Source organism: Portunus trituberculatus, chromosome 41, assembly GCF_017591435.1.
Source record: "Portunus trituberculatus isolate SZX2019 chromosome 41, ASM1759143v1, whole genome shotgun sequence".
In the NCBI taxonomy this organism is placed as follows: Eukaryota; Metazoa; Arthropoda; class Malacostraca; order Decapoda; family Portunidae; genus Portunus; species Portunus trituberculatus.
The window spans coordinates 20,693,692-20,718,440 of NC_059295.1; the positions used below are offsets into that span (position 1 = coordinate 20,693,692).

Genomic DNA, 24,749 nt, shown 5'->3' on the forward strand with positions numbered 1-24,749 from the left:
TTCGGCGAAAGTGGAGTTTCATCAAGGACGAGTTGAGGTTTCAGAACACCGCCTCGATATTCCAAAGTCAGAGCATGGGTAGGCAAAGGGAAACCTTGAGTATTCATCAACTATCACAAGCAAGTATTTGTAGCGTGATAGAGAGGGTTTAGGGCCAATGAAATCTACGGATAATCTATCAAAGGGTTGGAGGGCACGAATCAAACAGGATTCGGGAGGGCGAAAGTATCTAGGCTTAAACTCACAGCACACGGGGCAATGTAAAATACTTTCCTTGTTTTGTCCAAAGAATAAGCCAAATTTTTCACCTTCACGTAGTCTGACAGTTGAGTGATGCCAGGGTAGCACAGAGACTCGTGGATGTCCTGTAATGAGGCAGTGGAAACAGACGCTGCTGAACACACCCTCGACAAGGCATCAGCTGGCAAGTTATCCCTCCCAGGGCGGAACTGAATGACATATTGGTACCCAGCAAGTTCCATTCGCCAGCGTAGTATCTTGTCATTTTTTACCTTTGAAGAATGTCGAGTATCAAACATGAAGGACACCGCCTGCTGATCAGTGATTATCTTGAAACTACGCCCAACGAGGAACATTCGCCACTTCCGAACAGCTTCAATGATGGCCAAAGCTTCCCTCTCGACAGCGGGGTGATGTTTCTCGGCGGCAGAGAGAGTACATAAACACAACACTCACTGCGTCACTGCTTTCACCACTCACACCACAGTCAGTCACCATCTTCCTATGAGCTTTTCCACTTTATCAAAAATCCACTTATCAAAAATAACTCCACAGTATAAAAGTAAGTATTAGTATAAAAAATAAACGCAGGACGCCAGTGTCTTCATCCCTCACAAGCACCCGCCGTTACTGTCCACCTCCGAGTCAAGGTCGTCATCATCCAGCTGTGCTTCCTCTTCTTCCACCGTTTCTACTGGATTGTCCACATCCTCTTCTGGTATTACGTCTTCCACTGGTGTTTCCTTGAAAAACTGCAGCATGGTGGTCTGGCACTTTTTCTTGGAAAATTCTTTTTGCATCTTTGTGTAGTAGAAGAGTGTGTTCATGGCAACGGAGCTCCCACCTATCGGCCAGCTGCCGATAGGTGGCGTGCAGTTTGAAATTGTGTCTGGTGGTCAGTTTGAAAGTGCGGTAGGGCCAAATTGCATAGAAGCAAACGGATCGCGCAAATTGAATTAATTATATTTTTTCAGTCACATAATAACAAAAACGCATAAATTGAGTTACCTGTAGTGTGCCCTTATGGTAAACATACTGCATCACTTATGGTATGGGCTGCTTTTGGATATGAGGGTAAGGGGCCACTAGTGGTGCTTCCACAGAATCTGATGGTAAACCAGCAAGTTTATCTCAACATCTTAGAGGAACATTTGGGGGAGTGTTTTGCAAAGAGTGGTGCAGAGATTCTGCAGCACAACGGGGCTCCAGCACACAGAGCAAATTGAGTAAAAAACTGGCTTAAGGTTGAATGAGGCTTAATGAGGTTGAATATATTTCTGACTGGCCAAGTAACAGCCCAGATTTCAACCCTATCGAGAACTTGTGGGCTATCTTGGAGAGGGAATTGAGGGAGAGAGACACTTATACAGTAGAAAAGTTAGAGATAGAGTTGCATGCTGCATGGGATAGGATTCCCACCTCCACGCTTCAACACCTGGCTGACTCAGTTCCAGCTCGTCTTAACACAATCAAGAAGACTGGTTTATCGTCAAATAAGTAACTAGAGATGTCGGTTTTGATGTCATTTTTGTGAACTCTTGTGGGAAGGTAAGGAAGAGGCAAATGCTTGTGCAGTCATCAGAGAGTGACCCGGCCAGAGCCTTTTCCCCTGTGACTGTATTGTACATTAATCAAATCTCTATGGAAGTCAGAATGGATTTACTTTAAATCTCTCTCTGGTAGTTGGCACTTTGTTATACAGTATCATATTTTTGCATAGGACATATATGTATGGGAAGAATTCTTGTAGAGCTGATGTAAAGCTGATGTGTTTTCACATAAAAAATGGGAGGACGTCAAAAAATACTTGCACTTAATGACAGCCCTTTCATGTCTACAAAATCGGATGAAAATGGAGATGAGCTTTTCAAAATAAGGCCACTGGTTGATAAATTGGTTAACAAATTTCAGCAAATACTTCAGCAACAAATGCGATGCATTGAATAGATTGTACCATATAAAGGAAGAATCACTCTAAAGCAGTACAACCCACTAAAACCAAACAACTTGGGTTATAGAATATTTTGCTTTGTGATACGTAAGGACTGACTCATGATTTTGAACATGTCACATCTCTTCTTTGATAATTGGTTCTTGGCATTACTGCTTATGGTAGCTCTGGAAGAAAAGGGAATTCATACTTTAGCCACAATAAGACAAAGCAGACTAAAAGGATGCAACCTTATTGATGATAAGACTGAAAAAAGTTTGGACGTGGAACTTGCGAAGAGAAGTGTGGGCCAGTAGGAGTATAAGTATCTGTTGAAAAATGGAATGACAAAATAATTAGCATACTATCACATCAAACTAAGATCAAAGAAATTCTACATAAGATTTTTTTCCTGTTTCTTGAATGGTAACTCAACTATTGGTTTATGTACAGGCATGATGCCAAGAGTTTTGGAATACTAGAGAAAAAGGTAATGGATTCACTAGAATACAGGTGAGACATTGCAGAAAGTCTTCTGAAATGCAAGAAAGATGGAATAAAGAAAAAAAGATGTCCAAGTTCCTTTGAAGTGGAAATGAAGCTGAAGCTGACTACTAAGAAGGAAAAGGACCAAGTGCATCAACTCTAACTATGGATGTCCAAATTGATAGTGTTGGTCACTGGCCACTTCCTTCTGAGCGTCAAAAATGCAAGTTCTCTGGATGGAAATCCAAGGCAACAATCAAATATAAGAAGTGGGAAGTTCATTTGTATATGAACAAAACATCTAATTGCTTCTTGAAATTCCATGCAAAGGAAGTTTTTTTTTTTTTTATGAATGTGCTCCCCAAGAATATATCTTTCAAGGGATATCATAGTTTTTTTCAGTTTAAAGATTTTTCATGTTCATGGACATTTTTGTATGTTTACATTCGATCGAATATAGAAAAAAAAAAGATGAAATGTAAAATTCTGTTTATTCAACCATTTGTTCATTTATTTCTTGGTGCCATATATGACACTGATGTGTCATATATGAAACAAACTTTAAACCTACATTAATTGAATACTTTTTGTATATCTCTTGAGTGATGTGAACATTTATTCATTATTAAATTATTTGAGAAATTACTTAAGAATTTTATATCACCCATTTGTTAGTTTTAGTTCAAAAGAGGTTAAGATTCTTGAGTTACTGATATCAGTTTGTGATGTGTTGTCAAATGGTGAAATTGTCCATTCTGGGGTCTCCTCCTAATCAGTGGCATTGTAAAGTAAGATAAATAGATCTAGCCTCCTCCTTCTACTTCTCAGGACAGGAACATGAATCATTAGGATTTAATATACAAGTATAATTTTTATAAGAAACAAGATAAACCCGACTGTGGAAATGAATTGCTTGTAAAATGGCAAACCTCTTCATTAGCTTTATTATTCTATCTTTATACAGTGTCATTAACCTTGACAAGCTGTGTCCACTAGTCATTACTGTATGTTGTGCTGCTATTTAATCCTTTCTTGTATCTGCTGTGGTACTATCCTTGCATCTTGTTTTGGGTCTTTTCTTTGTTTTTCCCTTTACTTCCATATCCAGTGTTCTCTTCACATATCTTTTTTTTTTTTTTTTTTTTTTTTTTTTTTTGTAATGTGGCCACCATCCAAGTCACACCTCTTGCCTTGCATTACTAATCCTGTCCTCCCATGTCACTCCACTTATACATTGCATCATCCTCATTTCAACTACTTCCTTTCTCCTCTTATTTTGCCTGAATTCCATATCATTATTTGTCTTATCATAGTTCCATATCACACCTTTCCTTTTAATTTCATTTGACATTTTCTTACTGTACATTACTCCTGATACATCTTTCCACCTTATCCCTCCAGCTTGCTTTCTTTCTTTTATTTCTCAATTATTACTACTGTTTTACTGATAAGGTGGATCCAGAGTTATAAATAAATGCATCCACCCTTCTCTGCACCATCTATCCAGCTGCTACTCTCTGTACATTACATACTGTCTTTGTTTTACTTTTTTTTCATTCATTTACTTTTCAGTGTTGACTTCCACTCATCTAATTTTCTCTTTTCCTTCCTTTGTCTCACCAAAAGCAAATCATCAGCATACACCATATTCCATGGTATCCCTTCCCTTGATAAACTTTTAGTGTTCTTTTGTATTACTAATGATTACAAAATTGGGGTTTATTGACTACAAATTTTTTTTGCAGAACCATCACTGAAAATGACACTCAAAAGATTATTGTTAGTACTAATAAAACTGATGGGGAGTCTCATCCAGCCAAGAGATTTAAGAACTTAAAGGAGGCAAGAGAGGACACTAGCAATTCTAGTGACCTGATTCATAGTTCAAGCAACATTAAAGGTAATGTTATTGTTTTTTTTACATAATTTTGTTTATCTGTTGCAGAATATTGATTCTTATTGCAATTGATTTATCTGATGGCATGTGTAATATGAACTCTAGAAAAAAAATGTTACTGGTGGTTTTCATGTGCTGCATACTTTCATTGATTTTTTGAGTTTTGTGAGATGCAAATGATAGCAGTAGGCCACTTGAAAAAAAAAAGAATTTTATATGAAAATAAGGCCATGTTTACAGTAGCAGTTTGTCCTGCCACACTTCAAACTGCAGCAGTGATATCACCATGTAAGTCAATGAAGATGTTCACACACAACCATGTATGACGATACACCTCGACCCACTGCTGATCTCCAGCAGCTCGATTTACACAAACCTGGAGATTGAACCATTAATCCAGTAATTGTTTATTAATGAAGTTAACATTTTTGTTAACAATTTAACTTTTAAGTTCATTTTGGAAATCATAATCAGATTATTAACTTTCGTCACATTTAACGTTTGTTGACAAAGTCCACTTACCTCAAAGATGAATTAAAACCAGTAAATGTTTTAAAGTTTATATTTTCAGATTCTAAATACAGATTTAGGGTCTTAGCATATTCAATAATGTACCCGTTATTCTTTCAACCCCCAAATATAACACCACTTATTATCATAAAAAAAACTTTTCAATCAAACTGAATTGAGTTCAGGATGGTGCAGTGGTACCTCTAGATACGAAAGCTTCTGTATATGAAAAATTTCATTTTACGAAATGATATGCGAAGATTTTTTCGCTTCAAATTATGAAAAATTACTCAGCATACGAAAAATAAGAAACAAAACTTGAAATTCCCACTTGCAGAAAATTTTAAAATTTGCGCCTTAAACACGCCATAAGATCCTGCTTTCCTATTGGTCAGAATCTTTCCCATCATGCTCAGTACTGTGATCCTGCTTTCCTATTGGCCAAATCTTTCTCATCATGCGTCAGTCGCATGTTTTGTTGGTATCCCGCCAGTACTTTGTTACGGCATTCGCTATTGTTCAGTTTTCGTGTTGTTTTATTCAACCTGTACTTTTATAGCCATTGGTCCCAAGTATGTTGCTGATGTTCAAGGAAAAAAAGAAGAGGATGCTTTCTATGGAAATGAAGCTGGAGATATCAAGAAGTATGAATGTGGCATGCGGCTGAGTGTCATTGCGAAGGAGTATGGCCGAAATCCGTCTATGATAGGCACCATCCTGAAACAGAAGGAAACCATCAAAGCAGCAACACCTTCTAAGGGCGTGACTGTCCTTTCAAGTAAGAGGAGCCAGTTCCATGATGAGATGGAGAGACTTCCTCTCCTCTGGATTAAGGAAAAGGAAGTCGCTGGAGACACGATCACCGAGACTGTAGTCTGCCACAAGGCCAGCGCCATTTTCAATGATCTCGTGCATGGTCGGGCAGAAGACGATGCAGGCAAAGGGACATCGCAGCCAGCATCCCTAGAGTTCAAGGCTTCATGGGGATGGTTTGAGAAATTCAAGAGACGGACTGGCATTCATTCGGTGTTGCGGCATGGGGACGCTGTCACCTCGGACACAAAAGCGGCTGAAGCCTTTGTTAAGGAATTTCATGAGTTGACTCCAGGAAGGCTACATTCCCCAGCAAGTTTTTAACTGTGACAAAATGGGACTCTTTTGGAAAAAAATGTCACGGTGGAAAAGAAGAAGCTGCCTGGGCATAAGTCTATGAAAGACAGGGTTACCCTTGCTCTCTGTGGCAGTGCCAGTGGTGATTGTAAGGTTAAGCCCCTACTGGTGTATCATTCGGAGAATCCTTGAGCCTTTAGGCCTCTTTCACACGAGACGATTTTAATCGTGACGGGAAAAATCGTCTTGCCAGTGGCACACAGTAGGCTATGAGAGCTTTCACACGACACGATCACGGGACGGGAGCCGTGTTGCGCCCGTGAGCACTCACTACAACACACGATCGTCGTCCCGTGCCCGTGCGTCAGTGGTGTACAGCATCCTATGAGAGCTTTCACATGGGACGATTTTAGTCGTCTCCTTGCGTCTGTGGCGTGAGGTTGTGTGCGCAACGATGGGCGAGGAGATTGAGATTGACACTGAACGGCTAATTTCTTTGGTGCAAGAGAGGCCTGTTTTGTGGGACAAGACAGAGGACATATACAAAGACAGGAATGCTACAAAGAATGCATGGAAAGAAGTTTGTATGGAACTGAAACCTGACTTTGAAGAATTGGAGGACAGAGAGAAAAATACATTTGGTAAGTAGTTTTATTCGATAACATAGCATTTCATTCGTATCGATACAATTGTGTTACTTGTTTACTTGCGTTACTTATTACAATAGCACTAATAGACATTCACTATATGTAATGCATTTTAGTTTTATCATTTAGAATTTAGCCATTTGCCAAGGGACAGCTCCAGCGTTAGAATTGAAGTAGGTGCACATTACATTTCTTATATTGTTTGCTGATAGGCCCCCTCTAAGTTGTGTCCCCTGTTGTAAATCCTGCAAGCCTATAATTGTAGTTGTATCTTCATGACAAAATCCATCCCTGTCACGAACGAAGTTATGGAGAAGAACACAGGCTTTGACAATATCAACAGCGAAATCGACCTGAACATTAAGAGGCCGATGTAAGATTCGCCACTTATTGGTCAAAATGCCGAAAGAACACTCAACATACCGACGAGCTCGGCTCAAACGGTAGTTAAATATCCTTTTTTCCTTAGTAAGGTTCGACCCCCCAAAAGGGCGCAACAGATGATTATGTAAGGCAAATGCTTCATCGCCCAAGAAAAAATATGGAACTTTTGCACTATCCATACCTGTGATTTCTGTAGTAAGACTCAGGTTTACCCAAATCCAGGTTTTATTGGACATAAAACATTGCACCTGTAAATGATATATAAAGTATATATAGTATGCAACCCTCAAAGTGTACACATATTCACACGTGAATAACACTCTCCCCTATAACCCCGTGTATGTACAAGTTACCCACCTGGGCTGTGGCCGGGCGACGACTGACGCCGACCCCGAGTTACAGAAAACCATGATACCTACTAATGACACAGTGAACAACACTTGAAACACTAAATCACCACATTTTCCCCCCCTTAATAATAAGTGAGCCTATCCACAGGGCGGCGTACACGTTCTGACCTACGCAAGGCAGGACGAGAATTACCTTCCATACTATTATCGGGAGCAGGAGTGTTAGATGTAGAATCAGGGTCGTTATGGAGTTTAGGTTCTTCCTCTAGGGGATCAGCAGTCACTGGCTGGCTTCCTGGGTTCCTTGCGTTATGAGCTGCCTCATTTATGTTGTCACCGGTGTTCGTTTCCTCCCCGGTACACGCTCCTTCCCTGCGGGGAGCTAAATCCCGCAAAGAGACTGTAGACTCCCTACCATCAGGAAAGCGGATGTGTGCGTACTGAGGATTAGCGTCCAGGAGCTCCGCTTCCTCTACATCAGGATCGTACTTGGATTGTCGCACATGACGCCGTACTAGAACTGGCCCTGGTTTGGTGAGCCATGTGGGTATCGTGTGGCCAGAACTCGTCTTACGTTGATATAGGAAGAGCCGTTCATGGGGTGTAGTGTTAGTGGCAGTAGAGAGCAGCGAACGTATGGAATGCAGAGCGTCAGGGAGAACAACTTCCCAACGAGTAGTAGGGAGGTTCAGGGATTTGAGAGCCAGCATCACAGTTTTCCAGATGATCCCATTGTAACGTTCACACTGCCCATTCCCTTGTGGATTGAAAGGAGTTGTTCGACTTGTGACAATCCCTTTGCTGTGAAGATATTGTTTCAACTCATTAGACATAAAAGAAGCACCTCTATCAGAATGGATATAATCAGGCATACCAAATATGGAAAACAGTTGGGAAAGACACTTGATCACAGTCTGGGTAGACAAATTACTGCAGGGATAAGCAAAAGGAAATCGAGAAAATTCATCAACTATAGTGAGCATGTACTGATTAGGAGTATTGGAGGGGAAGAGGACCTTTGAAATCAATATTTAGCCTCTCAAAAGGACGAGTGGCTTTAATAAGGTTAGATTGTTGGGGTTGACTGAATCTAGGTTTACATTCGGCACAGGCGGGACAACTGGCAGTTACTCTCTTTACGTCCTCAACAGAGAAGGGAAGGTTTTTACTCCGCACAAAGTGTATCATCCTAGTGATCCCTGGATGGCATAATTTTTTATGAAATTCTAACAGGGAGTCAGTACTGATAGCTGAGCAGTAAGTTCTTGAGAAAGTATCAGGGGGGAATATTCTGTTTTCCAGGTCGGTAATGAATATCAAAGGAGTAATCAGCTAATTCCAGCCTCCATCTCATTATCTTATCATTTTTAATGCTACTTTTATGCATAGTGTGAAACATGAACGCCACTGATTTTTGATCAGTTATGAGGGTAAAATGCCGGCCTGACAAATAATGTTTCCATTTACGCACGGCCTCTACAATAGCGTGAGCTTCCTTCTCTACGGCAGACTGTTTCCTTTCACTGACATGTAGCATCCGAGAGAAGAAGGCCACTGGTCTGCCGGCCTGATTCAAAGTAGCAGCAATACCAACATCAGAAGCGTCAGTCTCGACCACAAATGGCAGAGTTTCGTCTATTGAGTGAACCACAGATTTCGCAACCTCTTTCTTGAGATCCTCAAAAGCGTGCTGTGCTGCCGTACCTAAAGGGAACGTAGCAGAGTGGGCAAGTGGAGCAATCTTGTCTGAAAACTTAACAATCCAAGGTGAGTAGTAGGAGAACAAGCCAACCACGCGCCGGAGTGATTTCATGTCCTGAGGAAGAGGAAGATCCATTAGTGGTTGAAGTCTTTCAGGGTCTGGTTTTATTGTCCTTCCACTTATGTGGTAACCAAGTAGATTTATAGATTGGGCTGAAAAAGTGCACTTATCATAGTTGAGTGTCAAGTTAGCACGTTTTGAAATTTCCATGAATTTCTCAATGTTACGGTCGTGTTCTTCCTTTGTTTTTCCACATATAGTTATGTTGTCCAAGTAGCAGTAAGTATCACTGAGAGAGTTAGTGGAAATGAACTCATCCATAGCTTTCTGGAAACATGACACTCCATTAGTGATACCAAACGGTATCCTGCAAAATTGATATAGTTGACCACAAGCCTCAAAAGCAGTGTAGAGCTTGTCCTTGCCTCTAAGTGGTACCTGGTGATAGGCACTTCGTAAATCAACCGTACTGAAGTAACTATACTGAGATACCTTATTTACGAGGTCATCTATACGTGGTAAGGGATAAGCGTTAAGTTGAGTGAACTTGTTAATTGTCTGTGAGTAGTCTATAACCATGCGCTTTTTTATGTCTTTCATTGGTGGTAACTACCACTTGAGCTCTCCAGGGAGATGTACTAGGCTCTATTATACCTTCAGACAACATTCTCTTAATCTCTGATGTAATGAACTCTTGATCTGAAGTACTGTACCTTCTGGACTTTGTAGCGATAGGTTTGCAGTCAGGAGTGAGGTTGATGAAGGGAGTAGGAGGAGCTATCGCCAAAGTAGACAACCCACAGACATTCAAGGGCCGCTTTGATCCTCCGAAGGTTAAATTCACTGCTTCGTGCTGCTTCAAAAACTCATGACCAAGAATGACCTCCGAACAGAGGCTAGATAAAACCGAGAATCTAATATTCTTGTATAAATGTCCTTGCACCACGATATCGAGATCACAGTATCCTAGAATGTTAGTTGTTAGAGTAGTTGTTGCCATGGTCACTTTACTCACTCCTGGGCTCACACTGAGATTCATGGTTTCCACAGTACCTTGAGATATAAAGTTTCCACTGCTACCCGTATCTACTAGAGCTTGCACGTCTTCCTTGCCGTTTATCGAGATTTTCATCACCGCTTTTGAGAGACTGTCAAGCGAGGCTGCTAACACTGTGGCCAGCATAGGGTTTTCAGTGCTGATTGCTGCGGAAGTAGAGCTCCTGCACATTTTGGCAAAGTGTCCCTTTTTTGCCGCATTTGTTACACAGCGCCTCTCTAGCTGGACACATGGTGCGAGGGTGTCTATTATTTCCACAAAAGAAACACCTCGAATTCCTCGACACTCGCACAGCCGCCACGGCAGCCTGACTAGCTTCATCCTGAGACGATTTGGTCACTTCGGGATTATCACTGGCTGCACTAAACGAAGGAATCACAGATTCATACGAGTCACTACTTTTCTGAGCGATGTCAAGAGCTAGTGCTTGATCAAAAGCATCCTGCAGTTGTAGTGTCTTATTTTCTAATAAGCGTTGGCGAATAACAGAGGAACGCAAGCCACTAATGAAAGCATCACGCAATGCTTCCTCCTTATACTTTTCTGCAGTCACGGCCTTAAAGTTACAATCACCACTGAGTTGTTTCAACACTTGTAAAAATTCACTAAGGGATTCATTAGCTTGTTGTTTGCGTGTAGACAGCAGGTGACGAGCAAACACTTCATTCTTGGGTTTCACGTACATCTTCTCCAAAGTAGTTATTGCTGAATCATAATCATCACTATCAGCAATATATTCATACACTCGTGGTGCTACGTAGTTAACAAGCGTCTTCAACTTGTCAGGCTTATGAGACGCTATGGCTTCGAGGAAGTTGTTGAATGTCCGGTACCAATGCTTCCACTCACTGGCAGCACCACTGGAGTTCGGATCAGCGTCGAAGCGGTCGGGACGAAGGAATTTATCCATCCTAAATTTTATGTCCAATAAATTGTAGTAAGACTCAGGTTTACCCAAATCCAGGTTTTATTGGACATAAAACATTGCACCTGTAAATGATATATAAAGTATATATAGTATGCAACCCTCAAAGTGTACACATATTCACACGTGAATAACACTCTCCCCTATAACCCCGTGTATGTACAAGTTACCCACCTGGGCTGTGGCCGGGCGACGACTGACGCCGACCCCGAGTTACAGAAAACCATGATACCTACTAATGACACAGTGAACAACACTTGAAACACTAAATCACCACAATCTCATGTGAAAGGAGCAAACCGTCTCGTGTGAAAGGAGCATATCACGGACGATTTTTCCCGTCACGATTAAAATCGTCTCGTGTGAAAGAGGCCTTAAGTCCCACAAAGTGCTAAAGGAAAAGCTTCCGGTGATGTGGAGGGCTAATGCGAAAGCTTGGGTAACGAGGCAGTTTTTTGTAGAGTGAATAAACCTCACTTTCGGTCCAACTGTGAAAAAATATCGTGAAAAAAACCACTACCTCCCTCTGAAATGTCTGCTGGTGTTGGACAATGCTCCTGCTCACCCTCCTGGCCTCGAGGATAATATTCACCCAGAATATTCCTTTATCAAGGTTCTCTTCCTTCCATCTAATGCCACCCATCTCCTTCAGCCCATGGACCAGCAAGTGATTTCTAATTTCAAGAAGCTGTATACGAAACATCTCTTCAAGAGATGGTTTGAAATCACTGACGCCACCAACCTCATCCTCCATGAATTTTGGAAGGAACATTTTGATATTGTGATATGCCTCAGGCTCATCAGTCAAGCTTGGCAGGAGGTTTTGAGGCACACCACAGTATGCAGTATAGGGTTACTGTGGCGTGAAGTTAACAAACCAAAAAATACGGAGCTGCTCAGTGTTGCCTCAAGGCAACGGTTTGATCTTCTACAGTTAACCCCCCTAGAGTCCATTTTCTCTAATGCATCACCCCCTCAACTGAAAACGTCACTGTGGAGATGACTTAAGGAGGGGAAGGATGCATGCCTCATGAGCTCCTGAAGACTTCACCAACCTACTTGGGACCCAGGCCTCTCTCTCCTATACATAAACAGGTATGTTCTCCAAAAAATCACAGTGTATAGTAGTGTCATGTACGTTTGAAATGTAGTGATGATTTGCTTAGCCTGAAAATAAAGGGTCTAAGTTTTTTGCTAATGTGTGCTTGTGTCTTTGAGGCAACATTATGGTATTAGTATATAAAAGTTTCTTGTATTGTGGCCATATGCTGGATTGATTAGACTTGTGTCTCTGAAGTTACTTTATGAGCTTGAGGGACTATATATATGCGTTGTGAACTTGACTCACTGTATGTTTGTGTCTCTAAGACAACAATATACACTTGGACAACTACTAAGCACCTGAGGTGCTGTATGTTTGTATACTCATGGCAACATTATGCAACTACTAAGCACTTGAGGTTCTGTATGTTTGTATCTTTGAGGCAACATAATACATTCAAGGTCTTGAATGATTGTGCCTCTAAGGCAACATTATGCACCTAAGACACCACATACTTGTATTTGCATAATTATTTTGTCACTATTTTGAAGAAACTTGTAAATTAACTATGACTGAATATTACATTTGGCTTTGTCCGAAGGCCGATGTTACGCAGATATGTTTCAAAGGACATTCTTTTTCCAGACATGAAGCCCTCAATCTTCTATACCCGCCAGTATGATGCTGGTGTGCCAGAGGAGTCTGAAGATGAAAATTTAGAGAGTGAAGATGATGATTATGACCCTGAAAAAGACACAGAAGCTCCTGAGGATGAAGAAAGAGATGATGATACAGACGAAGATGAAAGTGAAGAGGAGCCAGTTCCAAGCACCTCTAATAAAGGAAAGCCAGTAGTTAGAAGAACTATTTGGAAAACTAAAAAAACAAAAGATGTAGAATCCAGAGAGAAAACATTTTTGGGTCAAGCTTATGCTTCTAATGATGGAGTGAAAACCCCTATAGAGTATTATGAGGACTTGCTTGACAGTGACATGAAAAAACTTTTGGTTGAAGAATCTAATAAATATGCAATTCAAAATGATCCCAACAAACCACTCAATTTGACAGTAAATGAGCTGGAACAGTTTTTTGGTATGCTGTACATTATGAGTATTGTAAAACTTCCAAGAGCTCGGTTGTATTGGAGTTCATATCTTAGGTTCCCCAAAGTTGCAGATGTTATGACTCTTCAAAGATTTGAAACTGTAAAAAGAAATCTTCACTGTAATGATAACCAGAGTCGTCCCAATGATTGTAAAGACAAATTATACAAAATTAGGCCCCTAGTTGAAATGATTACCTCTAAAGTTTCAAGCACAGTCCCTGCTGAAAAGCTGTCAATAGATGAACAAATTGTTCCTTACAAGGGAACGTCCAGTATCAGAACATATAATCCAAAGAAACCTAAAAAGTGGGGATACAAGATCTTTGTTCTCTCAGGCATTGATGGTTTGGTTTACAACTTCAAAATCTATACAGGAAGCATAAGCCCTGTCCCAGGTCAGCCAGATGTCAAAGCTTCTGGTAACATTGTCCTTGACCTCCTTCAGCCTATTCCGAGAGGGGTATGGCATAAAGTATACTTTGACAACTGGTTCAACAGCCCTCTTCTGCAAGTAACACTCTGGAAACAGGGCTTTTGTTCCCTTGGCACAGTTAGATTGAATTGTGTGTGTGGCTGCCAGATGCCTCCTGATGCACAAATGAAGAAGTCTGGACGTGGTACGAGTGTAATTCAAGTAACAGAAATGGATGCTGTAGAGCTAAGGGTAGTAAAGTGGTATGACAACAGAGGAGTGACACTTCTCACTAACTATGCTGCTGTAGAACCATTAAGTACCATCAAAAGGTGGGACTCAAAAGGCAAGCAACATGTGGACATAGAATGTCCTTCAATTGTCATGGTCTATAATAAGTTCATGGGTGGGGTTGATCTACTTGACTCCCTTTTAGCCCTATACAGAATTAATCTGAGGTCCAAGAAGTGGTACCACGAACTTCTTTGGCATTTCTTGGATATGTTGCTCATTCAGGCATGGCTTTTGTACATCAGAGATTTTGACTTGACTGATTCCCCAAGAACAAAGAAACTTCCTCTTCTGATGTTCAAGCTAGAAGTAGCAGAGTGCTTACTACAGAAAGGAAAAACAATTGGAACAAAAAGAGGAAGGCCATCTGCAGACGTTGATGAGTTGTACAAAGTCAAAGCAAGAAAGGGCCCAACAGTAAAAATACCAGCCAAAGCAATAAGAACTGACCAGTATGGTCATTTTCCAGAATTTGGAAACAAAAAGGGACGATGCAAGAACCCTGGATGTAGTGGAATATGCAAGGTGTTCTGCTGCAAATGCAAAGTCAATTTGTGTTTCACACCAAAATCAAACTGTTTTGTGAAATTTCACCAATAGGAATTTTGGAATTTGCAAAGTATGGAAACTATTTAGTAAAATATATATATCTTCAGATGGAATATTATTTTGAGGATTTATCTGTTTCCAAAATGCTGTGTACTGCATTGAAAGGATTGCGCAATTTTTTAAATGAGTTGATTACTATTAGAAAAAATGCCAAACCTTAGCTAATGTAAGTAGTGTTTTGCTGCAAGGAAGCATGGATTACCTTTGTTTAGAGCAAATTTGCATTGACAATTATGTCTCCTGTTGTAAGGTTTGTGTATTTCATTTCTCATGGAATTTTGTGATATATATATTACAATTACAATTACTTTACTAATGAAATAGGCTGTGCCATTAGAGTTATAGGCATATTTACATTGATTGTAAATTATGTGGTTTATTGTAAGAAGGCATACATTTGTTATTTCTTATGCAACTGTGTCATGATAAAGTAATTTTCCTCCATTTCCTTCATTAATACCTCATAAATCATAAAGGAATTTTGTAACATGGAAAGTCAAGTCATATAATTTTAAGTTAAAGGGCATTTTGATAACAAGATAATATATTTTCATAAAAGAATTTTATATTATTTATGTATGTATGGTACAATGTTGCCCGAGGGCAACGAACCTGTATCTCTATAACAAAAAAATAAAACGATAAAAGGAAGGCATGTGGTGGTTGTTTACATCATATATCCAATATCTATTGCTTTCAAATTTTTTTTACTTACAAATAATTAATGTATGCAATATAGGGGTTAAAACTCTTCATGGAAGAAGCTGTGGCCTGATGCTGTCTCCACATGAGACCGAGGGATTTGAAGAAGGCGAAGCCGTTGACGCTCCTGAAATTGTTTCACTCAGAAGGTCAATGGGGCTGGTCGTCGATGAGGAGGACATTAATGAGCTTCTCGAGGAACACAAACAGGAGCTTACGACAGACGACCTGAAGGAGTTGGAGGACATGAAAGTGAACATCCTTCAGGAACAGTTCTTTTCTGGTGAGGACAGAGATACGACTACAACAACGGCAGAAATTAAGAAAATGCTATCTTCGTATCATAAGTGGCAAAATTCATAGAAAAGAAACACCCCGAAAATGTTCACACAGGTCGTCTTCTTGCACGTTTAATTACATTTGCCTGAGTTATTTCAGGAACATATTGAAATGTAGGCAGAAACAAAGTTCCTTGGATCGTTATTTTTCAGAGGCCATTAGTGAGTCAAAGTGAAGGTCAAAGTGATCCGGAAAAACAGAGAAGGGAAGAATTTGATGAAAATTAGAAACTGGAAAAAGAAAAATTTATTTAAGTTTTGTGTTAATTGTGTTAATTGATGAAATTTAGAAACTGAAAAAAAATTTTGATAATTTTAAGTGTTTCGTAAAGTTAAGTGTTAATGTTTCGTGCCATTTTCTATATTTTCTGCTGTTTGCCCTCCTCCTCTGCTGCCACTTTCACTTTCGGACATTGCCTCACTCGAAAGGTAAGGTTCCACATTTTATGTTCTATTATCTACTTCATTTACAGGTATTAATGGTTAGGTTAGGTATATTGATTGATTCAAATGTATTTGGCTCTTATTACATTCTGGTTTTACCATTATTATAAAATTTAATGTGGTGGTGTTTTCGTAGGGCTTGGAACGAATTAGGCGATTTACATGTAAAACACGACTCATTATATGAAAAAATCTTGATACGAGAGCCACTCTGGAACGAATTAATTTCATATCTCGAGGTACCACTGTATTTTATGTATTCAACATTTAAGCCATTATTTTTATTAACTCTTAACCTTAAGTTCACATATCCTTTTAATTACACATACTTAACTCAGCATTAATGATGAAAATTTAAGTTCACATATCCTTTTAGTCATACATACATAACACATTTAACACCAAACACAAAAACACATAGAGCATTTATTATGCTTTAGCTTATTGTAATTATCTTTATCATAATTTGCCTAAACATCTATTGAAAAAAGATACTACAGGTTATGAACAAAGCAGCCAGGATTATCAAACATTTACCATCATGTGTGATAATTAAACCCACTTTGATAGACCTTCATTGGCTGCCTGTACATTATAGTGTAGGGGCTGAGTACACGAATGATCTGCCCCCCTCACCCTGTAATATATCTAGGTTGAAAAAGTCTGTGTTCATCACCGGCATGTCAGAATTTCCATGTTAGTTTCCACTTCATCTTTTTTTTAACATAGATCTTTTTTTCAGGTTTTCCTGTCCTTAAAGCCTAGTAGATAAGTGTACATATTTTATAGGCTATTCTAGCCTTCACAGGTAACCAATGTAGGTCACATTTGATATCACATGTGATAGTAAATGTTTGATAACCAGAAGTGTGTGTGTATGTAATAATAATAATTAAAAGTGTATTTAAACATTAGCTGCTCAGGAGCTAAAAATATATTTTTTACAGGGAGAAATATCGTAATATTACATACTTAAAAATTTAAAATTACACTCTCAAAATTAAACAAATACAGTCAGTGTTCATGAGTTGAGTATTTTCACTATTGTGGCTATTGCACTGTTTTTGTATCTGTCTGTCTGGGCACATATCAGGAGAAGCTTGTTGTGGGAGTCAGACACTGTGGCGAGGAGGGGTAGCTGTTGCATGGAGCAGGTTTCTGTGGTGCGGGTGATGGAGAAGCTTTGTGGCATACTGGTGGAGTAGGTGTTGGTGGTGAGCCTCAAGGGCAGTGAGGTGCAAGATGTGGAGAGTGTGTGTAAATTTTGTTCTGAAATTTATATACAGTAAAGGGCCCCACACACGCTCAGGCGGCCAGAGAGGCCGCCTAATGTCACCCACACACTATTCAGTCCTGCCTCAAGGCCACTCTTAGTTCTAGAGAGACACTGCGGAGTGAAGATCATGGCATCTCCCCTAGATAAGGAGGAATTGGATTTACTTGCGGCTGCAGCTGTAGCGGCGACGTTATTACAGAAGACCAAGAAGAGGAGAAAGAGGAGAGTATGGACCAAGGAGTGGCTGCTGAAAAGGGATGGACTGTCACATTTGAAGTTACTGGAGGGGCTGAGATTAGAACCAGTAGATTGGCTCATTTATCTTAGGATGGTAAGGAGGGGGAGCCGAATTTCGACAACGCTCGTCACCGTGCACAAAATGGGAAAAAATATCGAAAACACTGGCGTTGGCTTAGCGGTGCACCGCTGAAGCCAGCGTTGCTTTAGCGTTTGTTAAGCGGTAGCGAGCTTTGGTTTAGCGGTGACGCGAGCGTTGGTATAGCAGCATTCTGCGCATGTGGGCTTTAAATAGCAGCAGCGTTGGTTTAGCGGCATGCCACTTGTGACTACGGAGCTGAACGGATCATTTTGATACAAGTTCTGATTTTATAGAAGTTGATAGTTGAAAGTTCATGCCACGTGGACAAAAGAAGAGGAAGGGTGGAGAAGGAAAGGCAGCAGCTTCCAAGAAGATCATTAACCCGTAAACTGCGGCATTCACATTCAGAGGGTGTCTCCTGGTGCGGCTAAATCAGCGAACGATTGACTTTCACTGAAAGATATATACTTTATAAAGATGTGTCACAGATACTTCATTTCACAATTCTGTAACTCAAAATTTACTGTAGCTACCATATTTCTAAGTATTTTTCGCCACAAAAATGGATTTCTGGCAGGATCTGGAGGCATTGTGGAGGCGGGATGGGAGGGAGGTAGGGGAGGAGGCAGGGAGGATACACACAGACCGCTTATTGCCACTGTTCGTCGACGGGACAGTGTTTTCAACGCTCGAATGTTCTCTCTCTCTCTCTCTCTCTCTCTCTCTCTCTCTCTCTCTCTCTCTCTCTCTCTCTCTCTCTCTCTCTCTCTCTCTCTTTCTCTCTCTCTCTTGCTTGCTTCAAGAGAAATAAATGATAAAACAAAAGTATTTTATTTCTATAATGGCAATTTCCGTATAAGTAATATTCTTTCCATTATTCTGACACTAATATTTTGAATCGCAAATGAAGTAAATGGCATCAAAGTATATTGAGTAAACAACATACATATGGAATGGATAAATTGGTCAAGTAAAAATGCATATGCACTGGTTATTGTTCTAGCCCCCTATTGTTTTACAATTTTTTTTCTCTCTCTCTCTCTCTCTCTCTCTCTCTCTCTCTCTCTCTCTCTCTCTCTCTCTCTCTCTCTCTCTCTCTCTCTCTCTCTCTCTCTCTCTCTCTCACTTTGTTCAAAATAAATAAGTGAAACTAAAATACTACTCTTTTGCTTGGTTCACAATAAATAAAGTAACGAAATATTAGTTCCGTGTAAGCCACAATAACATACATATCATACTATATATCTGTGTGTGTGTGTGTGTGTGTGTGTGTGTGTGTGTGAGAGAGAGAGAGAGAGAGAGAGAGAGAGAGAGAGAGAGAGAGAGGATGAGTCATGTCTCATGACGTGCGATGCGGGCCGGGCCGACACGTCTGACAGTGTTACAAACGTCTAGTGAAGATGGTCTTGTTTCCATAATCTTATTCGCTTTATCTCTTTTCTATTGTACAAAAACAACTTCTATACTACTACATTATAGCTTCCTCTTACCATACATGAGACTCAATCTCTAATATCTATGAAAGGAATGCAATGTCGACTAAATAAAATAAAAACATAGTGTTTCATTGTTTTCCTTTATAAATATGATATAAATAACCAAATTCTTATTAGAAGGATATAAATTACTAAAAGAAAGGTTATTAGAACACAAAAAAATAATTTCAAAGAAATACGAATCACGGGAACTTTATGGTGCCTGTTTAAAAAGAGCGCTTCCAGAAGGCGTACAGCAGTTTGCCGCCAAGCCACCCAGAAGGCGTACAGCAGTTTTCGGGTTAATGAGCAGGCAGCTAAAGCAAGGGAGTCAGGTAAATATATGTGGCCCACTGGTTGTGTCAAGAAATATTTAACAACTGTGAAAAATATTGTTATGTATTTTACTTCAACCTTTTTAATTTATTATTCTATTGTTATATTTTGCAGAGACCAGTCAGGCCACAACAGCAGCCACTGCTAGCACAGCCAGTGATACCACAGCCACTGCTACCACAGCCCAGGCAGGAGCAGCTGCTGATGAAGGTAATTACAAATGAAAATGTATGAAATTTAATAATAATAATAATAATAAAGTAGAAGTGCAGTCTTGTTGTGTGTTTTATTTTAATGTATCAAAACTGCATACCAATCCTGCGAAGTGCCAATGACAGCAGATACCTCCGAAATTTTACCTATTAAAAATAGGTCAAATAATGGGAAAATCTTCTAAAGACTCAAAAAGCTTATCTGCAAAATTTCATTGAGATACGATAATATTTTACTATCGCAAATTTGGGGGGTCAGTTCCCCCTCCATAGCCCTCCTAGAAATTAAGTTATTAAAAAAGTATATAGCCCATGACACTCACAGACTCCAAATTAATAAGTGACTGAAATTTCATTAAAATGCATCAAAAACCCTAGGAGGAGTTAGCGAGACAGACAGACAGACAGACATTTTGAATGAGCTACCCCCTTTCGAATAAAACAAACTAGAGCTTTCTATCTCATTAAAAAAAAAAAGTTATGACATTCTGAATATTGCCAAACTTTAACTACGTTTTTCTCCACTTCTTTATTTTGTCACTTGAGCCCCTTGTATTCTACATGCCTCATATATATATATATATATATATATATATATATATATATATATATATATATATATATATATATACATACATATACATATATATACAGGCAAGCCCCGCTTAACAAAGGTTCACACAGCTAAATTTCGCTACAACGAAGGTTTCATTTTACTACCAACTGCTCGTTTAGTGAACACGAAACTCGCTGTAATGAAGTTTTATCCAGGTAATTTTTTCCAAGTCTGAAAGCCCGCCGTATCACGCAAGCCAACAGGCTTTTGAATACACCAGCGCCTCTGGTGGACGAAACGCACACTACTCACTACCCCTGTTCAAAATAATAGCAGCGTCACCAGCAGCTCGCCTTCCCTTGCTCAACTTACCACCAAAATGCCCTGCAATGTCGCCTAGCATTGCTAAGAAGACCAGGAAGTCTCTTATTCTGGAAGTGAAGCTGGATATTATTCACAGACACGAGAGAGGCAAGAAAACTAATAGCATTGCTTCCCACCATCTTGACTCCATCTACTATCTCTACTATTTTCAAGTCAGCAGACTCTATTAAGAAGGCTGGTGTAAGCTAAAAGAACCACCTGAACTCATGACTCTGTAATGGATAAAATGGAAAGCCTTGTGGAAATGTGGTACATAAGTTATGTATGCGGTACAATGATGTCCCCTTTTTTTACATTCCACAGCTTGCCAGCTAGCGTATTTCCCACTCCACTCTCCCTCCCTTCATAAATTTAAGATCATCAACATTATAATGTTACTTACATACATACATTAGTGTACATTATAATGACTTAGTCTTAAATTAAACTGCCTAAATGTTTAACTTCATAATTTTTACTTTCATTAAACCTTTCACTGTACTATGATGCACTCTCGCTTTGTTTACTCTCAATGGAAGTTCAAGTCAGGGATTAAACTTGTTATAATCGGTTCGCTTAATGAAGGTTTTTTTTAGGAACGTAACGGAGGTTGCCTGTATATATATATATATATATATATATATATATATATATATATATATATATATATATATATATATATATATATATATATATATATATATATATATATATATATATATATATTTTTTTTTTTTTTTTTTTTTTTTTTACGTAGGGAAGAGGGCCAACCAAGGGCAAAAAAAGAAAGTTAGAAAAAAGCCCACTTGAGCGCTGGCTCTCCAAAGAGTAGAAAAAGTGCCAAAACCGTCAGCCAGAATTAGGGGAGCAAATGCCTCGATACCTCCCTCTTAAAAGAAGACAAGTTGTAGGAATTTGGAAATACAGATGCAGGGAGGGAGTTCCAGAGTTTACCAGTGAAAGGGATGAATGATTGAGCGTACTGGTTAACTCTTGCATTAGAGAGTTGGACAGAATAGGGATGAGAGGAAGAAGAAAGCCTTGTGCAGCGTGGCCGCAGGAGGAGGGAGGCATGCAGTTAGCAAGATCAGTAGAACAGTTACCATGAAAATAGCGATAAAATATAGAAAGGGATGCAACATTTCGGCGGTGAGAAAGAGACTGAAGACAGTTAGTCAGAGGAGGGAGTTGATGAGACGAAGAGCTTTCGATTCCACCCTATCAAGCAAAGCTGTGTGACTGGAACCCCCAAACATGCGAAGAGTACTCCATACAGGGACGGATAAGGCCCTTATACAGAGTAAGCAGTTGGAGGGCGAGAAAAACTGGCGGAGACGCCTCAGAACACCTAACTTCATAGAAGCTGTTTTAGCAAGAGATGAGATGTGAAGTTTCCAGTTAAGATTATGAGCAAAGGACAGACCGAGGATATTCATTGTGGAAGAGGAAGACAGTTGAGTGTCATTGAAAAAGTGGGAATAGTTGTCTGGAAGGTTGTGTCGAGTTGATAGATGTAGGAATTGAGTTTGGAGGCATTGAAAACTACTAGATTTTCTCTGCCCCAATCGGAAATCTTAGAAAGATCGGAAGTCAGGCGTTCCGTGGCGTCCCCGCGTGATCTGTTAATTTCCTGAAGGGTTGGACGTCTTTGAAAGAACGTGGAAAGATGTAGGGTGGTATCATCAGCGTAGGAGTGGATAGGGCAAGAAGTTTGGTTAAGAAGGTCATTAATGAATAATAGAAAGAGAGTGGGTGACAGGACAGAACCCTGAGGAACACCACTATTAATAGGTTTAGGAGAAGAACAGTAGCCGTCTACCACAGCAGCAATAGAGCGATCGGAAAGGAAACTTGAGATAAAGTTGCAGAGAGGATAGAAGCCGTAAGAGGGCAGTTTTGAAATCAAAGCTTTATGCCAGACTCTATCAAAAGCTTTTGATATGTCTAACGCAACAGCAAAAGTTTCACCGAAATCTCTAAAAGAGGATGACCAAGACTCAGTAAGGAAAGCCAGAAGATCACTAGTAGAGCGACCTTGACGGAAGCCATATTGGCGATCAGACAGAAGATTGTGAAGTGACAGATGTTTGAGAATCTTCCTATTCAGGATAGATTAAAAAACTTTAGACAAGCAAGAGATTAAAGCTATAGGACGGTAGTTTGAGTGGTTAGAACGGTCACCCTTTTTAGGAACAGGCTGAATGTAGGCGAACTTCCAGCAGGAAGGAAAGCTAGAAGTCGATAGACAAAGTTGGAAGAGTTTGGCCAGGCAAGGTACAAGCACAGAAGCACAGTTTTTGAGAACAATAGGAGGGACCCCATCAGATCCATAAGCCTGCCGAGGGTTTAGGCCAGCAAGGGCATGGAAAACATTATTACGAAGAATTTTGATTGTAGACATGAAATAGTCAGAGGGAGGAGGAGAGGGAGGGACAAGCCCAGAATATGTATATATATATATATATATATATATATATATATATATACACACACACACACACACACACACAAATACATTTACATCTACTTATGATGATGATATTAAGTTGAGATTATAGCATAATTCCAATTAGCAAGAAAATAAATTTTATAAAAGTTTGGTTAGAAACCATAAATGACTCTAGAAGAAAATGGTGTGTTCCATCTGGCTCAAGACGATGGAAAGAATTGATGGAACAGTAAAACCAACAGAAATCATTGAAGACGACAGAAAAAGTGCTAGTGTGATGCCGCCTTAAGTGCTGCCACCTGGCAGAATCGAGTGATCACTCGCATGGTAGGTTTGAATATGCTTGGGGGCAGCTCCAGATAGTAGCGAATTCCTGATAGTGGCAATCCGGATACGCGGGCGATTACTGTACTTCTTTATCCGGTAAATTCACAGTTACGGTATTTGGAAATTAGTACCCTCAATTTGATATAAGGTAAGAAAAATTCACATATACAATATCCGCTCATGTCATTCGAGAGGGACCTGCGCGGGGAAGCAAGGGTGATGACATCATCCACGCCACACCTCCCTTGGAGCCTGTTATCTCTTCCCCTCCCCCTTTTTTTTTCTCTTTTTAACTGCATTACATATTACTTACATACATTACTAATTAGGTGAATTAATGGATTATTGAGGAGTCTATTGTAAGTGCAAATATATTCATAATATTTATGCCAAACATTTAAACCCTACTACCAGTAGTGAATCATGCAGCAACTGATAAAGGGCACAAATGGGCATGGCAAGCCCACTATCAGAGAATGGTGGAAGTCTTATGACATCAAGCATGCCTTAGATAACATCAAGTCATCTTGGGACAAAGTGAAAACGTCTACCATGAACTTGGCGTGGAGTAAAGTATGGGCAGAATGTGTGCATGACTTCCCAGGCTTTGCTGAAAACGACATCGGTGCGATCAGGAATGATATGGTAAATCTGTGTCATAGGCTGGCTTCGATAAAGTTGTAGTGTAATGCGGGGGGAAAAAATAATAAATAAGATAATTAATTAATTAAATTACTTTGAATTCTTACTATGAGTAAAGGAAAGATTATTAAAGACATAAATTTTTATTTTGATACAAATGGTAGTGAAAAGCCATTATCAAGGCACTGGGTTTTTTTTTTTTATTTAATTTTGACTGATTAATATTTACTACAAATTCACAAAACCTTGCCATAAATGAATGATGTTAAATGAATTTTTCTCCCCACAATTCCCACAATCATGTATGTTCGTTTACAGTCCAGTTCACTGGAGAGAGGATACACGCACTCACTACAAAATACAAAGTAGAAAAAAGAAATAACACCATTATTTTCACAGCGTCACAATACAACGGCGACAACACACACAGTTTTCTACTTACTACGGCAGTCGTGGCTTCATAGCTCACGAAAAAAAAAAAAAAAAATACTCATCTTTGAGGCCACAATGTAATATTAACAGAGAGAAGTGTACCACCTGGTCACTTCCTCGA

General features: G+C 39.7%; 3 protein-coding genes across 4 annotated transcripts in view; 2 read left to right on the forward strand and 1 right to left on the reverse strand.

The window, feature by feature from the left end:
* The window catches only part of LOC123516610 (piggyBac transposable element-derived protein 4-like), a 71,910-nt gene that overhangs the window by 22,583 nt on the left and 24,578 nt on the right, over positions 1-24,749 (forward strand). The window contains exons 4-5 of one of the 2 annotated variants that reach the window (XM_045276161.1): positions 4,402-4,556; positions 12,986-14,992. In XM_045276161.1, coding sequence (XP_045132096.1) covers positions 4,402-4,556; positions 12,986-14,748 — 1,918 coding nt within the window. In that variant the 3' untranslated portion in view covers positions 14,749-14,992. Of the gene's footprint in view, positions 1-4,401; positions 4,557-12,985; positions 14,993-24,749 lie in introns of those variants that run through there. The other variant, XM_045276166.1, reaches the window with a different exon arrangement.
* Positions 8,841-11,572, reverse strand: LOC123516612. The gene is made up of 2 exons (XM_045276168.1): positions 10,449-11,572; positions 8,841-9,047 (listed from the first exon to the last, which is right to left on the reverse strand). The coding sequence occupies exon 1, from the start codon at positions 11,281-11,283 to the stop codon at positions 10,507-10,509; it is 777 nt and encodes a 258-aa protein (XP_045132103.1). The 5' UTR covers positions 11,284-11,572; the 3' UTR covers positions 8,841-9,047; positions 10,449-10,506.
* LOC123516611 overlaps positions 15,831-24,749 on the forward strand; it is a 51,971-nt gene continuing 43,052 nt past the window's right edge. The window contains exons 1-3 of the mRNA XM_045276167.1: positions 15,831-18,213; positions 19,614-19,646; positions 19,762-19,857. Coding sequence (XP_045132102.1) covers positions 18,150-18,213; positions 19,614-19,646; positions 19,762-19,857 — 193 coding nt within the window. The 5' untranslated portion in view covers positions 15,831-18,149. The remainder of the gene's footprint in view (positions 18,214-19,613; positions 19,647-19,761; positions 19,858-24,749) is intronic.